Below are 18,469 nucleotides of genomic sequence, written 5' to 3'. Positions count from 1 at the left end.
TCATGACTATGGCAGTACCTTTAGATCCTGCACCTTATGGAACTAGTGAAGCAATGCAAGTTTATTTATATGCTACTGTTCCTAGTAATAAGTAAAGGAAGAAGGTGAAAGCTATTAACTTACTGGTTAAGTTGATCTTAAATAGAAAATGTTTTAAATTTTCCCATAAGCTATCAGTAGATCTGAAACAACAGCATTACACAAACTTGCCATAGCAAATTCCCAGAGCTTCTTTCTACAGGGGTCAATGTAATGAAGCACAATTTAACAAACAGTGATATGGTACTAATAATAAAGCAAATGTTTACATTAAGCACAATACAGCAATTTATTTAGATGCTTAAATGAAGAATACAAAGGGAAATAAAGATCACAAAATTATACATACTACAACAGTGTGTCATATATTAGATGGTATAAATGAATACAACACCTTGTTGGTGTTAACTAAAGATAAAACTAAATATCCAAAATGCAGCATTTTTATTTCTGTATGCTGCTTCAACACAATACACTTTTATACAGATCTAAAAGGTGTCAAAATTAGTAGCTGCAAACTTGTTTCTTGCATGTGATTTTTTCTTTTTTAGCTTAAAAGATTTCAGAAAATGGCTCTGAAATACGTTTGTCATCAGTTGTAATGTCAAGGATATTCAGAACAAGAAAATTCTATAATACAATAGAGTCCAGATATAATTTTTTATGTTGCTGGCCTCAGTTTTGAGATTGTACAAGGTTATGTGCAAAAACTAAGTTTGTCAAAATTCATACTATAGCAGTTTCAAGCTTTTGCTAGGTAAACTAGATACAGCATTTATTACACAGCAGGGCAACACTAAAAAAGAGAAACAAATCTATGATGGGTACACAAGAACAATTTCATAAGCTTCACTTGAATAGGTCTAAAAGACTGTACAAATATACATTTCAACTATTCAGAATGATACATGAAAAAAATCAATTTCCCCATAGTCTACTATACACATTGAACTGGTAGCTCATGTTGGCCCTATACTACCATGTGAAAAAGGGTAATGTTTAAAAAGACATACAACTGAACATATCCAAGAGTGAAATAAATGTTGAAAATGCAGATAAAGAAAACCTCTGCTTTTCTTCGTGTGCATTCTGGAGCCACCAGCTTATCTGTTTTCACATTAAGTTACTGTGCTCATCACAGTAGGTATTCTCAAGCAAATTTAGCCAACAGCATACTCAGGAATAACCACTGGAATATTAGTGGCCACATCAACCACTAGCCAGATGACCTAGCACTCAAAAGGCAGTACCAGTTAGAATTAAGCTTAGCAGTCATATTGAAATGAAAGTATTTAGACAGTTGTAGACTGAAGCACATTTACTCATGCTTCTGAATTGAGCAGTTTATGCTTGCTGGCTACTCAACTCTACACCAGTTAAGCTGCTATGCATTGGTTCTGCTACACCATCAGTCACATTGTCAAACTGATCTCCATCTTCGCTGTCAATTGTGCTATTCTGCCATTCCATCTGCTGATTTGACAAACTCTCCTCAATTTCTGATGCATTTTTCCATTGTGACTGGTCCTTAGACCAAAATTCTTCTACTTTTCCATAGGAACTATTCTTCCATTTTGATTGCTCTTCATCGCTTTCAGATGCAACCCCTTTTATTTCTGCAGCTGGTTTACTACTACCAGCATCTTCGCTCTGGGATGATTCATCTGTCCAAACTTCTGGTTTCACCTCTGATGTATTGTCTTCAAAGTCAGAAACTTGCTGAGAGCCAGGTCCACTTTCAGACTGTGAAGCTCCATCTTTCCATTCAGCAGCATCATCTTGATCTTCTTGATCACCTTCACTATCTGAGGCATCACCTACCAGTTTAATTGGTTCCTTGGCAGAATGAATCTCTTCATATTTTGAGCCTTCCTCCTGTTTTTGGTCTGATTTCTCTGGAGACTGTAAGGGATTTTCATCAGTAGTCTCCTTGGATATGCTGTCTTCTGGATTCTCTATTATGCTATCAATAGAGGTTTTACGACCAACATCTGAAATTGGTTGACCAAATGGACTATTGCTTTCATTAGATTCCTCTTCTATATTTTCATAACTGTCTGAAGAACTTTCATCATCTTTTTCTAGGTTTATTTTTTTATCAACAGTTTTACTAGCATTGACTCTGGAATTCTTTTCATCATGATTTTCAAACAGCCATTCAGCATCAAAATCCATTTCGTGTTTAACTTTGTTTAATTCTTTCATGTTAAAACCAAGCAGCACACCAGGCTTGTACTTTTCACAATCTCTAACACATTTCTTTCTTTTGTTGCTAAAATGTGAAGCAATATCTGATTTCCATAGCCATAAACTGGCAGCCAATTTTTCAATTTCTCTCCTACTGGGATAAGGTTGTTTATTGAAATATTTTGTGAGAAATGTTTTTCTGGCTTCATAAGAATCATCTTCATGACCTTTAGGGTCTAAAGCTAAAACTACAGGTTCTTCAGGCTTCTCTTCAAAGGCAGATGGCGAGTCATCATCATCCATTTTTCTTTTCTTCATCAGAGAGAATTCCATGTGTTCATAAGTACGTTTCACAGGTGCTACAGCTGGAGACTGATTTAGTCGAGATGGTGCATTAGCTTTGTCTTGGCCGTTTTGGGTCTTCCCAACCCCTCTGCAGTGAACAAGGTGTAGCGTTATAGTTGAGGCAGTCATATTACTGGTATACACACCAAGACAATGAATGCATTTATATGTTAGCTTTTTCTCAACTGGATGAACTGTTTGAATAACTTGATGCCTCTCCCTTAAGTGATGTGCGAGTGCATCAGATATGGGTCCTTTTAGGATTGAAAAGCAGAGAGGGCAGAGTGTTTTACCCACATCTTTTTTGTAGGGGACTGCTGCTTGAGGAGAACTTTTCACAGGTATATCTGCCTTCTCCTGGATTTTCGGCTGTGGTTTTGGAGGAACAGGAGGAGTATTCTGAGCATGATAAGCTACAGATTCAGCAGGGGCATCTCTCAGATTGTAGGTGGTTACAAGTAGATGTATATTAGTGTGACTACCCTGCTGCAATGTCAAATCAAAGGTTAAAGTGGAATCAGTTTTAGGTCCCATTTCTTCATCAACATGAACCATTCGCATATGAGCAGCCATCTTTTCAACATCATTGAAAGTTGAACGGCAGTATGGACAAGACAGTCCATGGATTAACATATGATTAAGCAACGTATCAGTGGGTAAATAGCGATTACAGTATAAACATTTGCTAGTGAAATTGTGTATTTTCATTATATAGTTAGCTACTGCAGGCACCTTTTCAGCCTTGTGCTCCTTTTCAAAGTGAACACTGTACACGTTTTCAGGAAACAGCTCATTACAGATTGTACAAATTTTCCACTTTTGTGTTGATGAAGTATTGACAGCAGAAGGGCCTGTAGCAGCCACAGGAGGCTTTGAGCCAGACTGACCTAATACTCTTGATGCTGCCTGAGACGGAGATAATGACGTTTGTTTCAACTGGGCTGATGAAAGAGAAGAGGAATTGGCAGACTGAAGAGAGTACCTTGCTGGAGTCTGAGATCTCTGCTCCCCTCCAAGGGTATAAGGCCTTCCATTTCCACTCGGTGAAAACTGTTTCATTGTTTGAGACTGTTGTGGAATAGACACTGGTGCATTACCACTTAAGTTTAGCCTTCCCCCCGGCTGTCCAACATAACTTGGTGGTACTGATTTGACTCCATAGTTGTTCTGTTGTAGGTGAACATTTGACATCATATTCACTCCTGCAGAATTCAATGTAGGCTTTGGTATAGTGAGTCGATTCATCATCTGCTGTGATGGAAGAGATCGGACATTTCCAGGGGAAAGGGGACCCATCCTTTGAGGAAGTCCCATAGGCTTTTTATCCTGTGGTTTTGGAGCTATTAGCATCAAAGGTTTGGATCTTGGAACCACTACATTAGTGTGCCCTATCATTGCTGTAACCTGATATCCTATACGTTCATGGTCTTCAATAACATGCTGTACTAAAGCTTCATATGACTTCGGCATAAAAAGGCATCGTTTGCAGTGAATACTACCCTCCTCTCGGGTACTGGAACTTAAGGGAACTGCACCATTGAGTGACTTTTCACCTGCCTTTGCTACGTAAGGTGCAGCAACATGCTGAAAATGTTCCCTGTAAATGTGCTTTCTAACAATTTCATATAGAGGATCTCGGTAAGTGCACTTCTTACAATAATAAACAGCTTGTTCTACACTGTCAGCCTGCTTAGGTTTAAGGCTATCATGTTTGTTTTTATCTTTGAAAGTGCTGATGCCTCCACTCGGTGTATTGGCATTTGGAGCATGAAATATTTTAATGTGCGTTTCCAAAGTCTTTTTGTCCGCATTGAAAGTACAGTAGGGACAATTAAGAAGAATCCTATTTTCAAAGTCTTCACTATGAACATTCCGGAAGTGACTTTTATAGGCTGAAAAGAACTTCGACGAAAATGGACATGCACTGCAGCAAAAGGGTTTTGTCCGATAGTCCTTAAAACAAAGAACAAAACAAAAACTAGATATAAAAACCACTTTTTTTTTTTAACAAGACATTTTGCACTAAGCAACATGGACAGTGTGGAATTTCAGCTCGTCTCAGAGACCATTACAATGGGCCAGACCAGCTTCAACTATGCCATTAATTTGGCATTCACATTTTTTGGCCTGTAAACCAGGTAATTAGAAATTTAATTACCAGACTGCACATGTAAAATGAAAGGTGCTAATTTAGAGGTCACTTTGAAAGCATAGCCCAGTGTGTCATGTTTATGGTTAATTCATAAAGATATCACTCTTTCTTAGTAAGGGAATGGAAACAATGCTGCCTGTCAGGTTGCATGGAACAGAGTTTACCAACATCTTTTTCCAGAAGATGTGGGCTTGGCTGTTAGAACTGTAATGTACTATTAGTTGGCAAGCTCACAGAATGAGGTATTCAGGCCAAAAAAAGTCACTTTAGATCGAAGTATTTCACAAAATAATATTTTTAGATATTTCAATGTGCTTTAATCCAGTCATTAGCCACAATTAACAATTTTCTATTAATACTGTCCTCAAAAGCTTTCTAAATTTGTGCAGGATTTTGAAATAAGTATTTTTAACTGCCATTTCCAGTGATATGGCCACACAAGTCTAGTGCCTCTCTTTGTATTATAGTATCTTATTCACTTTTGAGAATGGAGCAGAACTGAGCAGTTTAGCTCCACAGTCCTGTTGCTTCTAGACAGATTAAAGCAACACTAATCAGGGCACAATTAAGACAATGCAACATAGGAGGTGGGGGATGTGCATGCAAACTATGATGCAGAAGTTATTTGTGAATTTGGCATGAAGCAGAAGGAATACTCTTCATGAAACACAAATCAGATCCAAAAGGGCCTTATTTAATTGTAATGTTTAATTTAGACACATAATCATCCTATCACCGATACTTGAGAAGTAGAGCTTCAAACAACCAACTTTTTCTACTGACCAAAGCTAAGTTGTAAATATTTCAAAACTCACCATGGATCAGAAAAAAAAAAAAAAAAAAAGGCGGCTTTTGAAAAATTCTGCTCTTTTATGCAATACCACCTAGCTCTTTCATAGCCCTCTTGCGCCCCCTGAATTGTAGCAACTTTGAAAGGGTTGCTGATGCTGTGTCAACTGTTTAATTTCAGTTTGAATTGTAACTATCCATGATTCATGTTTATCTTTGAAGTCAGCCTGGCATTTCAAAATAATTTAACATTAAATATAAAACATGACAAATTGAGATAACTATGAACAACATTCATAGCTATGCAAGTGAAGCTTCAAGGTGCAAGTGGATCCCCTGAAGTTAAGGAATGAACTACTCTCCCACTCTGTATGAACAGGTGAGCTGTGTGTATTTCTGGCCACCTTCTGAGGCCTCAGATATTGGCCATTGCTGGAAACAGGCTACAGAATTAAGAGTTGTCTGCTTTGATGTGACAAATCTTTTTGTTGAATATATCAGAAGCAGGGAGAACATACTGATGCAATGTCAGGGGCATAGCAATAAAGGGACTTTGGTTTTACAAATACCAGACCAGTGATCCATCAAATATAAGCATCCTGTTTCCAGGGGTGAGCAATACTTGATACTTATACCACCTGATTTTATAAGTGGAATGTTCACCTGTCATTGTTTCACTGCTTATTTTAGTATATATTACAGGCGAGTCTCATCTTACGCTGGGGTTATGTTCCGCTGTCAGCGCGTAAAGCGAAAATCGCATATAGTCAAAATTACATTGAGTGTAATGGCGGGCGGAATTGCCCGCACTACGGGTACAGTATGGAAATTATTTTTCTCTCTCTCTCTTTTTTTTGCTGACCGCGTAAAGCTGAATTTGCACATGTTAAATGCGCGGAAGATGAGACTCGCCTGTATACTAGAAGTGGAGGCTATCATAGAATTAAAGTGAAGGGCTTCTGTTAAATTTGTTTAGTCAGTGGAATAAGACAGAAGTCACCATCACAGTTACATTCTTTTCCTCCATTTCTCCTAGCTCAGTTCAAACCTCCTTAGCTTTACAGTCAATTCAGAAACATCTAGAAAAGAATAAATAAGATTTCCAACAACACTGCCACTCCATTCTGCTGTACTAAACTGAACAGGCTCTGACACAGATGGGTTATCACCAAGTCCTCAGAGATGTAGCAGACAGCTGAAAGCTAGGACAGTGGAGAAAGCAGCAGTTGGATCTATTCTGCTTAATATTTTTCTGAATTCATCATGAAAACAGATGGTGGAACTGAATTAGGGAGAGGTGAAGCAAATCCTGTAGAAATAATCTGTACAAATAGTTATACTTTTAACTAGAGGGATGGGTGAGTTTCTGCTGAGCTGGAAAACAAGGATGGCAATTTTTTTTTTTTTTAAATGAAGTTTGGCACTTAAGGTGCAATAATAGAACAGGTGCTTAAAGTTTATCAACAGCGAAGTTTCTCATTCGAATAACTGGCCCTCAGCATCTGTTTAACCCAATCAAGACTAGGATTATTACTTGTACAACAAAAGCACCCTTCTAATAATCCTTTAAGTAGAAGATTACAAAAACCACCATTAAAGCTGGTAAAATACAACAAAAGAAATTGGTATAATTGTGCAAAACACCATTTGAAAGTTACTGCCTGCAGGATCTGAGGTGATATTATGTGGAACCATTACTAACCTGATTTTTTGTAAGCGATGGATCCCACAATCCTACATCTTCCCATGTAGTGTTTTTCAAATAAAAGTCATTAGGTTCAAACTGCTTAAAATCCTGGAAAAGGGTGGATGGGAAGACAGAGAAACATGAAAAACAAAAACTGATTGCTCCCCATTAATTACTCATGAAGACACCCACACAGCCCTCTGTCCACCAAGAACTACCCACAAGTAGTACAAGGGATCATCACCCCAAGGGAAAATTTCCCCTCATGAAAAATAAAAAAAATGCATCTTTTACATTTATTTCAACTGAAGTTTCCCTTGACAAAAAAAGGTGGGTTCCCAAGGAATTAGCGGTTCCAAATAAGCAATTCTGAAAAGTACAGGCTCAAAGACACTAAATAACCAAGAGCCAAGATTTTCAAAAATAAAATCTTTAAAAGTCAACCCAAGTCTGACTTTCAAGATTTTCGAAAGTGTTCAGCACCCAACAGCTCCCCACTGAGATCAATGTTGAGTATTTTTTTAAATCTGCTGTGTGTTTAGATATGGACTTCAGCTTCTATTTTTTAAAATTTTGGCATAGGGACGTAGGTGAAGTTTTTAACAGCAGGTTAAGTCCCATTTTTGAAAGCACCTAAGGTATTCTGAATCCCAAAGTCTGACTGAAAGTCAATGGGACTCAGACCTAAATCACTTTTGAAATCTGGATTCAAACTCCTTTGGAAATTTTACCCTGAAGCCCATTATTCAACCCACACTTATTCAAAGCAATTGACCCCAAACCAAAAGGGATGAACACTCATTTTATCTGGAAATGATCTGGAACAGTAACATGAAGAAGAGGAGCCAGTTTAAAACTAGAACAAAACACAGAAGACTATTATCTATAGGGTGCTGAAGAGCCAAAGAGCAGATGAGTGGAAAGGTGATCGTACCGGGTATTCACTTCAGGAAAAAAGGTTTTTGATAAGCAATATTTTAAAGTTTGTCAGTAAGATTAATAGCAGAATATGTCTGAGATATCAACTTGAGCCGTTATAGAAGGCAGTCCTTAAGTCCAGAGTCCTATTGTTCTGCACTGAATACCTGTAAAAATCTCAGTTCATCTCTTGGCCCCTAGGAGAGCAGGCTCTAAGGCCTTGTCTAGACTAGGATTTAAAGGTGTCATTTTACTATAACAGCCAGCACCTGCTAACACATTTTAAAAGTCTAGCATAGACAAAACCCACTGCCTTCAACACATGCCAAACCAGTCAAGTTAAAGCCTAAGCACATTAGCTAACACTACACCTTTAAATCCCAGTTTAGATGAGGCTTAAAAGTGTGTAACTTGCTTCAGTATCAACTCCTGGTAACCATTTAAGAATGACTCTTCTAGATGGCAGTAATTCTCTAACAGAACCCCATACAACTCATTCTCATCTAAAGATTACAACTCCAGAGGTAAAGTGAAGGGGTAAAATAGACGTCTATCAAAAACGTATGGAGACCCCGAAAAAAATCTGATGCTAATACAATGTTTTTATGAAATCTCAGTAAGAAATATCACTTCAGCAGAAAATTGAATCGAAGTGCCTCGATTCAAACCAGAAAGCTACGTCAGATGTCATACTTACTTCTATATGTTCTTTACAGTATTCCAAACCAATGTCACTAAGTATTTTTTTCACAGTTTTCCGGGCTTTTCTTAAACTGCCAAGGTTGTTGACAGGAAGTTGGAACATAGTTTCTATTGAAAAAGAAAGTAATAAGGGGAAAGAAGTTTAAGTCAAAATATGTTTTGTCTCATGAAGAGCTGCACTTTTAATTCTCAGTAATATATTCTTACTTCACCCACATCATGGAACATAAAGAGCTGTCACCATTTCTTAAGAAAAACTAGTACATTTTCTGTCTGGTTTGTTCTTAAAATGAGGTGGGCTGTGAAAACTAGATGTTGTCAAACTTTAAAGTGAACACTCAACAGAAGAGCTGATGCAATGACTACCGAAAAGAAAAAAAGTCTACTCAAGCAGCACCCAGGGATAACTTTAAAACATGTATTTTCATTTAGATCAAAATGTACCTACTGGGTCAAAGCTCTTACAAATTCAGTCCACTCTTTTGTGCATATGGATTCTAGCTCATCTGGAAGTTGATAAATCAGGGCTCCAAGGAATTGTGTTTTTTGAGAGACTTCTTTTAAAATCAACTTACAGCAGTTTTCTTAGCTGTATATCCAACAGCAGGGAAGTGAACTGGTTATATGTTCAATGACATTTCGCTCAAGATTTTGGGTAGCCCACACTGCGATCTTTTAAGTCTATCACATCACCACCACATTGCGATAGGCTGTCAGGGAAAGAACCTCTGTTCTCACAGAAGTTTCTGGTGCAGAATATTTAACAGAGTTCTTTTCGGAGTGCTATTTCAAGAGCACATTGGGTTCAATGCTACTCCATTTTCCATATTTCTGAGTTTGATTTGATTTGAGTGGTTGACAAGCAATTAAAGATGCCAGTAAAGACTTCAGTCAGCACACTTGTTTACCACTAAAATGTGCACTGAAGACTTTACTTAGCCAGAGTCCATTTCATGGTTCTATGTTTCTCTTTCAACAGCTGATGAGGTCAAACACTGAGGGGGAGACAGAGAGCCCTACACTGAGGTTGTCATAGGTAAATAAGGGAGAAGCTATTCGTAAATTAATTCTAATAAAGGAGAAACTATTTGTAAATTAATTCTAAGTCCACTGACTGGGAAAGTTTATGAACTAATTTACAGTTCAATTGTAAAGGAAAGGCTAAATTCGGTACTTTTGAAGCTACAGAGATTCCTGAATTCCCTAACAACCAGAATTAAGATCTAATCCAACCCACAAAGGCAAAAGTTAGATCCACAGCCCTGGCAGGTTTGTGGATATTGGAATCCTCCGTTTATGTGCTGTTGCTATCACTGTAACAGCAATGGATTACACAACCATTAAGTCATATCTTGAAGTACAACAATGGGGCATTTGCACTGGAGGATGGTAGTGGTTGAGGTGGTAGAAATCTGAAAAATGTCTCTTTTCTTCAGACATTATAGATACCTTTTCCGGGCACTAGAGATTAAAGGAAGCACAGACCCCCCCTCCCCCCTTTACTTTAAGAAAAGAGAATTTCATTTTACTTAAGCACCAAGGAATTATCAGAGGTGAAGAGTGAACTGTAACAGTAATGTTTGTTGTGACTGGAACACTTTAGAGGGCTAGCTGGTTGCACTGTTGGTAGCTATTTTATCTAGATACGCTGTGTGATTAAAAAGTGGAAAACAATTCAATAAAATCTTATTTTGTTGGAATTATACAAATTTTTGCTCCTGTAAACTAATAATCCCATCACAGGGCCAAAATCTATCCCAGCTCAACTAAAAAAAGGCAGTGTCTTTTTTAACCATGTCATTTGGCTTTTGATACATCTGTAGATATAGTTTTAATTCTTGTTAATCTTTACTTAAGTGTCATCTCTGGAATTTGAGATGATTAATAAGTACGGCTAAATTTTTGTCTTGGATATTTTTAGTAAAAGGTCAGGGACAGGTCACAGGCAATAATGAAAAATTCACAGAAGCCCGTGACCTGTCCTTGACATTTACTAAAAATACCCATGACAAAAGGGGTAGCTTGGGCAGCTGGGGGAGGGGCTGGGAGCTCCAGGGTCCCCCCTCAGCTGGCAGCTCCAAACTGCAGGGGTCCCCAATGCTGCCCGTGGGGGCGGAGAGCAGCGTATCCCCCTGCTGCCTGTGGGGGCTGGGAGAAGTGTTTGGAAGCTACAGGGCTCCCCACTGCCACCCACAGAGGCCAGGAGCTGTGGGGTACTCCACAGGTGGCAGGGGACCCTGCAGCTCCCCACCAGCGCTGACTGAAGTCAGGGAGATATTCTGAAGTTATGGATTCTGTGACTTCCGTGACTAAATTGTAGCCTTATTAATAAGACATCTATAAAAACACTAAATTGGTATGTGAAAATACATAAAAAATAGGTCCTCTTTTAATTCTATCATAAGATCAGTACCAATTTCTTTTAAGTTATAACAAGACTGACAATGCCAGTTTCCTAAACTACAAATGTGGACTGTGAATACAGAATTATAGTTAGGTATCTGACAACTCCTTCCCCCCCCCCCCCCCCACACACACACACACACACACACCCCCCTCACCACACACTCCTTCCAAAGTTTGCTTCTTTTGACTGTCTACATACTGGCCTTTTCAGAAAAATGTCCTGGTATTTACAGATGTTAAACCAAAGTCCAGACAGCCTCTAGCAATCTTGCCTATACTTGGGCTCCCACTGTTAACAACACTGTTGGTGGAGCTGAATTTGGCATTAGCAACGGTGGGAAGTTTTTCAGAAAATAAACCTAGAATAGACAAGATTTCCAAATATATAAGTGCTAGTACAGGTCACTGAAATCAATTTCACAAGTTGCAAACATTACTGGCAGCAAGTGCTGCTAGCCAATAACTGCCTCATTCTTAATGAATTCAAAATGGCTCCCAAGAAAAAGCTCTGGATTGTCACACTATGGAAGTTTCCTATTACTACGATTTGCAGATTATGTGGGAACCAGACCCAATTCACAGAAACCTCTATGGTAAAATTTTCAAAAGGGTCTAAACCATGGGAAGTGGAAACATTTTCATTCAAAAATTAATATAAATAACCCACTATATTAAAAGGTAAAAAAGCAAGGACATTTAGCGTAAAGATGTTTGCCTGAATATTTCTACTGTGTTTAAAATGTTTCAGGGATGACAGAGTTAACTCACTTGTAAACCGTATTAGCAACAATGGAATGACAAGGACAGAATGCAAACTTAATACCGATGGTCTATTTTCAAACCACAAACAAGGAAATTAAAAGATATTGCAATAGACTTTTGTATTTAATTTCCTCTAAGTAACATTTAAAGAAAACCCCAGTAATAGTACTACCACAAAAATCATGACTTGTTTGATGTAGATACTATGTAAATTCAAGTGTATCAACTGAATGCTATACAAGTTAAGATTATTGATGTAGCTTTAGAAGATTTAAATTTGAATGAGATTAAAGTACTAAAACAATTTCACTAAAGTACTTATGTATGCATAGCTACTTTTCAAAAAGTATGTTTATTTTTTAAAAAACAACACTAATACTTTGCCCTTACATAGCACTTTAATTTTAAGATCTCTAAACATTTTACAAACATTTAGTGACAGCATCCTGAAGTACATCTATTTTACAATTGAGGAAACTAGAGAGCCTGAGGTTAAGTGACGTACCGATGGTTTCAACAATTTAGTTACCAAGTTGGTAATGGAAGATGGGTGCACGAACTAACCTATAATAACTAGGCAATATTGCCTCCAATTAAAATCAAAACCTTTCCCATTATAATTACCCGGTTAGATTATCCTAGTCCATTCCTCATAGAAGAAGATGCACACCGAAATAACTGCATTGCTACCGGCATCTTTGATTAGAAGCCAAGGACAGAGTGGACACTGTTTCCTAGTCCTTCCACAAGAGTGCTGAGACACTCTTGAGAGAGGGAGGGGGGCGGAGAAGAGTGAGAGTCCAGAAGAGAATCTTGAACTATTGCCTGTACTGTACCTGTTCTGAACAGGGGATTTCAGTTGCCCACTGTTGTAAATCCAGCATCTTTCATGAGCAAGAAATTTACTTGTAATTTAAAGAAACAATTTTTTTTTTCCAGTGGAGTGTATCTGTCACACTAAGAGGGATTCTGACCATTCAAAAATTAATTGCTCAAATAACTTAAGTCAGCCTTGGTGAATTCTATTCACCCTTTTGCAATTTTTTTTTTTAATCATGGTAAAGGCGAAGAAAGTAATTTTGTGCCTCGGTTGGTAAATTTTCATTACTATTTTACAAGACCGATTCAAACTAACTAGTTATTGAACAGAAGTCTGCATTAAAACCCTTGATTCATTTATTACTTGTTCAAGTAAATTCCAAGTTGGTCCACAAGGCCCTTTCCTCTTTCAGGTCCCTCCTTAAGACCAACTTCTACAAAGAGACACAAGAAATAAGTTAACCATAACATTCAGCTATTTTTTAAAAATATAAGAGTATCTTGCACCATTATGCTATGCATTAGGCTTTGCTGAATAACCACATCATGTTTTGTATTCTCCCATCTCTTCTCTTCCCCCCTCCCGCAACATAAAGGCTGCCCCCTTTTTGTAGCACCATGTCCCAGTTTTTAAACTCTTCTGGACAGAGACCGTGTCCTCTTATTTGTATTGTGAAATGCTTAGCACATTTTGGGTGCTGTAAGATTATGCAACTTAGGCCAAGATATAAACCCATAAAAAGAATGGTAAGTAATGTTTCATAGTGGAAATGGATATTGGCCATCTAAGTAGAGCTCTGTAAATGAAACATGGTAATAGAATATATATTTGAGAACTCATGCAATCTACTTAATATTAAAAGTAGCATTACATGTAGTTACTTCCACAGATGAAACAGAAGTAAAATCATAACTAAAAGTCCTAGGTGTTTAAGATATGTAATGTGACAACAACTATATTTTTTATATTATCACTGAAGCAAAATTCCTAATATGGCTCAGCTTTGAGCCAGTTATATTAATAAATATTTTCCATGAGCTATTCAAATTTTAGACTTGTAATTTATACCAATAGGTCCAAGAAATGAAGTGACACTCATTCTGGTAAGAACTGTAAAGTGTGAGAATTAGCAAAATTCTACTGTAATTGTTTTCAAGGTAGACTAAGATTAATGGCAATTTTTCCAAGTGGAAAAAATAAGCTGTTACCCAAGAATTTCAACTAGATCAGTGGTTTTCAATCTTTTTTCATTTGCGGACCCCTAAAACATTTCAAATAGAGGTGCGGACCCCTTTGGAAATCTTAGGCATAGCCTGCGGAATGCCAGGGGTCCACAGACCACAGGTTGAAAACCACTCAACTAGATTAAGTAGTTGGTTGACTAAAGCTAATGGTTAGTAGGGTCATATCTCATTTCTAATTTCCCCATTACCTACATTTTCCCCCTTATTTTTAGTCTTTGGTTGAGTGAATTAAGTGAACTCTAACATTCCAAAAAGAAATGGAAACTCTGATTTGCAATGCATTTCCTTGGCAGAGTTGCTAGGAAACACCTATAGGCAGAGCCTTTTTACATAACCTGACTTGTACTGGACCTTACATTTGGTAGGACAACTCCCACCTTTTCATGTTGTGTGTGTGTGTGTGTGTGTGTGTGTGTGTGTGTGTGTGTGTGTGTGTGTGTGTGTGTGTGTGTGTGTGTGTGTGTGTGTGCACACATATACACACACAGACATTATACTACTATATGTTCCATTCTATACATCCGATGAAGTGGGCTGTATCCCACGAAAGCTTATGCTCAAATAAATTTGTTAGTCTCTAAGGTGCCACAAGTACTCCTGTTCTTTTTAAAGAAATGCCATTAGCTGGAATGCAAGGAGGCATTTCATTTTATTTTTCAAAAATTAAATATGGCTAGAGAGATCACCACTAACATTTTTGAGGCATTCAAATTTAATGGGACAGAGAAGAGACGCTGTACCTTCAGGACAGGAATGCACTACAAAAGCATGGGTTCTACAAAGTCCAAAGGCCCTTTCCCTCCCATACTCTGCCAAAGAAGTCAGAAAGCATGATTTTCAATACTAATATACTGCAATTTAAAAAAAAAAAAATGAAGACCAGACTTACAATACTATTTCATACAAGGGTGAGAACTGGTTATTGTGCTTATAATGCATGTATATTTCCAAAGCAAAGCAATGTTATCTTTTGCTTAAACTGAAGAAATTGTTCTCTCTCTGTACCCAGAGTTCTCATTAACTGCACTTGTTAAGGCAAAAAATGATGAAAAAGCAGTCTGAATTTGATCAAGAAATTACACATGGCTCCAACAGCTTTTTCCCATAAAAAGAATCAAATGGAAATAAAGCAATACTGCTCTTGGCAGAGGCACTAGATATAGTGCACATATCTACTTCCCAGCAGCTTCTTCATACAGTTAGATGTCTGCACAGTCTGCAACATACACACCAAGGAATAAATGAAGTAGCCTATAGTAGGACATAGGTAGGATTTGATTGACCAAAACTGACTCTGAATTTCAAATCCAGACAGATGAAATCTTAGTAGTAACTTTATCCCATGATTCAAGATCAATGAGTATCTGAGTTACATCTGTAAGGACAGCAGACACTTGAGGTCATTAAAACCCCATGGATTTACACTTTTGCAAATTTTGTTGTATTCTCTAGAATCTAAGATTTCATTTAAAGAGCTTCTAGTCCTGACTGCAAAGAATTTTTTTTCACAACGTAAAACAACTCCTGTAGAGTCTGCTGTCAGGCAGTGACACAAACAGCAAAAAGGGGTAAACTTTATTTGTTAATAGGGCATTTATTTTGAAGCTTAATTACAATCATTTGAATGCCAAGCATTGTTAACTGCTTCAATTCTAAGGAGATCAGCTATACTAAATTAGTCTGCAAATGCCAATTAACAGAAAGTATATCCTGCTTCAAGAGCATGAAGTAATTGAAAACTGGTACTAGTTATGGGTGGGAGGAACAATTAAGAGATCTTCGTACCACTTGAACTCTCTTTCTGTCAAGGTTACTAGTGAAATCCAATGGATATAAAAAAAAATTGTTCACTCAGAATTCTACAACTCATCTCCAAGAATACATAAATCTCATCTGGTCTCTCAGATCTGAACTGACTTCCTTTTACAAGGAAGACCAAGTGTGCCCAAACCAGAGAAGTCCACCTCTACTACCTGAAAAAACAAAAAGAACAGGAGTACTTGTGGCACCTTAGAGACTAACAAATTTATTAGAGCATAAGCTTTCGTGGACTACAGCCCACTTCTTCGGATGCATATGCATATGCAGACTAACACGGATGCTACTCTGAAACCTGAAAAAACAAAATTTGTAATTTTTATTTGTCATATTTGCTGTGAAAAGGCTCCCCTCTTGGAAAAGGATGTAGAAACTCTTCTACCAGAAAGTCTGCTTTGCTCAGTGAATTGCCTTAGAAAGCTGAATCCACCTGATCCTTAAAAACAAAACAAACAAACAAAAAAACACTCCTTAAAAATGGAAAGCCACTGCATTTCACTTAGTTTGAAAAATCTCCAGGTTGTGGTCTAAATGAAAGGACACTAAGGCCTGGTCTACACTACAAAGTTTTGTCGGCAAAAGGCAGCTTTTGTAGACAAAACAGTGAAGGTGTACACAGTACAGTGCTCCTCCCGCTGACAAAATAAAACCACCTTGACGAGAGGTGTAGAGCTTTTTGCGGCACAGTTAGATCGACAAAGCATCAGTGTAGACACAACGTTTGTTACACTGTGGTAACTGGCTTCCAGGAGGTATCCCACAATGCCCCCATGACCTCCCTGCTCACTGTTTTAAACTCCGCTGCCCTACATCAAGCTATATGGGCATGCACCCCTCCCCTTTCAAAGCCCCAGGAAGTTCTGAAACTGCTCAGCATGGAGAACTCACACAGCTACTGCCCAGCTGAGCACGCAGATTCCCAGCAGCAAATGCACTCCTGTCTAGACTACAGGGGAGGGGGTGGATCTCGTTGATCTGAGGGGAGAGGAGACCATGGGAGAACTCGGAGGGCATCACAGAATCAAAACATTAATGCAGAATCCTGCTCTCCTCGGCACTAGGACTACAGCGGCAGGCAGGGCAGGCTGCTGCTTGGCGGGGTGTGGGAAGAGACTCATGTTGCGCTGTTCAGAGCCAAGGAGGAAGGCGGGGGCCGATGTCTGAGTGTCCACCTGCCCCTGCTGGTGAGCTTGGAGGGGGAGAGGAGACGGACAGGACGACACCAGTTGTCTGCGCACCAGCTTCTGCCACAGGATTGGTTGCTTCCGGCTGGTGTTTGAACTTAAAGCCTGGTCTACACTGGGAGGGTGGGAAATCGATCTAAGTTATGCAACTTCAGCTATGTGAATAACATAGCTGAAGCTGACATACTTAGATCTACTTACCACGGTATCTTCACTGCGGTGAGTCGACAGCTGACATTCCCGTCACCTCCGCCCACGCTTGTCACTCTGATGGAGTAACGGGGTCGACGGGAGAGCGCTCGGCGGTCAATTTATCGCGTCTTCACTAGACACGATAAATTGACCCCCGCTGAATCGATCACTCCGGAGGTAAGTGTAGTCATGCCCAAAGAGACAGTGTGCCAACACACTCACTCTCCCCACCAATACACACACACACACACACACACCCTCTTCAATTGAAAAGCCGCTGGCAATCTAGTGCCCATGGAACGATGGGATTGAGAAACCATCATGTTACGCTGTACCTGCCCCCATGAGGCATTGCAAACCCTTCCCAAAACACTCTGCAGCCAGTTGCATAGTGGAATAGCTACCCACAGTACACTGCTCTCTGGGTCAATGCAAGAGCTGCTATTGTGGATGCACTCCACCAACACAAGGAGCATAGCGTGGACACGCAACAGCGGTTTAATTACAGTGGTGGCTGTATGTCGGCATAACTTGTGAGCACTGAATCACCAACAGTAGTGGAGAGCCACAAGGAACCTCATATTGTTAAGGCCCATGATTGCTGAGAAAACTTACTCAAGCAGCTTCAGTGACTAGATCGCTACATTACTCCATGCTCTTCTTGCACAGCCTTGAGATGAGAAGGTATAAATGGTGAGGGTTCAGAATGAATCTTACCAAATTGCTGTTCGCCTGGCATTTGGGTGGTGGAAACTGTCCTTTACTGCCCTTGTAGAGCCTAGATCTGAATGATTCTTTCACCAGGAAGCCCTACTATAGACTGCATTGACCGGTAATGGTGAAGCAGCCTGGTACTTTGATCTGCCAACAGAAGCCAGCACTGTATCTTGACATTCTGGGCTGTTATCCCAGTAAGAGCAGAAGATACCCACAATGAAGGCTCATATTGTGCCACAGCAGCTGTTGCACTTGGGCAACACCCCCCTCCTTCTCGCTTATCATTTTAGAAGTCAAAAGAACTGGAGGGGAAAAGAACATTAAAAAACTGCACTGAAACGCCAAAAATATGAGAGATTGCCTTTGCTGCTTTCCTCTTCAGCAAAGGAGGAGCAGGACTGAGGAGACAAATAAGGAGAAGTGCTGACTGGATAGAAGTAGCAGAGACTTTACACATTCATTGGATTGCCAATCCCTACTGGGTAAGAAGGAAAAACTATTTAGCGA

General features: G+C 39.0%; 1 protein-coding gene across 10 annotated transcripts in view; it reads right to left on the bottom strand.

The window, feature by feature from the left end:
* Positions 1 to 314: 314 nt before the first annotated feature.
* ADNP (activity dependent neuroprotector homeobox) overlaps positions 315 to 18,469 on the bottom strand; it is a 41,785-nt gene continuing 23,630 nt past the window's right edge. For all 10 annotated transcript variants that reach the window (XM_054045280.1, XM_054045284.1, XM_054045276.1 and 7 more), the window contains 3 exons: positions 8,815 to 8,927; positions 7,215 to 7,307; positions 315 to 4,524 (listed from right to left, as the gene is read on the bottom strand). In XM_054045280.1, the coding sequence (XP_053901255.1) occupies positions 1,384 to 4,524; positions 7,215 to 7,307; positions 8,815 to 8,927 (3,347 nt within the window). In that variant the 3' untranslated portion in view covers positions 315 to 1,383. The remainder of the gene's footprint in view (positions 4,525 to 7,214; positions 7,308 to 8,814; positions 8,928 to 18,469) is intronic.

The sequence above is a fragment of the Malaclemys terrapin genome, chromosome 12 (assembly GCF_027887155.1).
Source record: "Malaclemys terrapin pileata isolate rMalTer1 chromosome 12, rMalTer1.hap1, whole genome shotgun sequence".
NCBI lineage: Eukaryota > Metazoa > Chordata > Testudines > Emydidae > Malaclemys > Malaclemys terrapin.
Note: the sequence above shows the minus strand (reverse complement) of the source record. Positions and strands in the feature narration are given on the sequence as shown.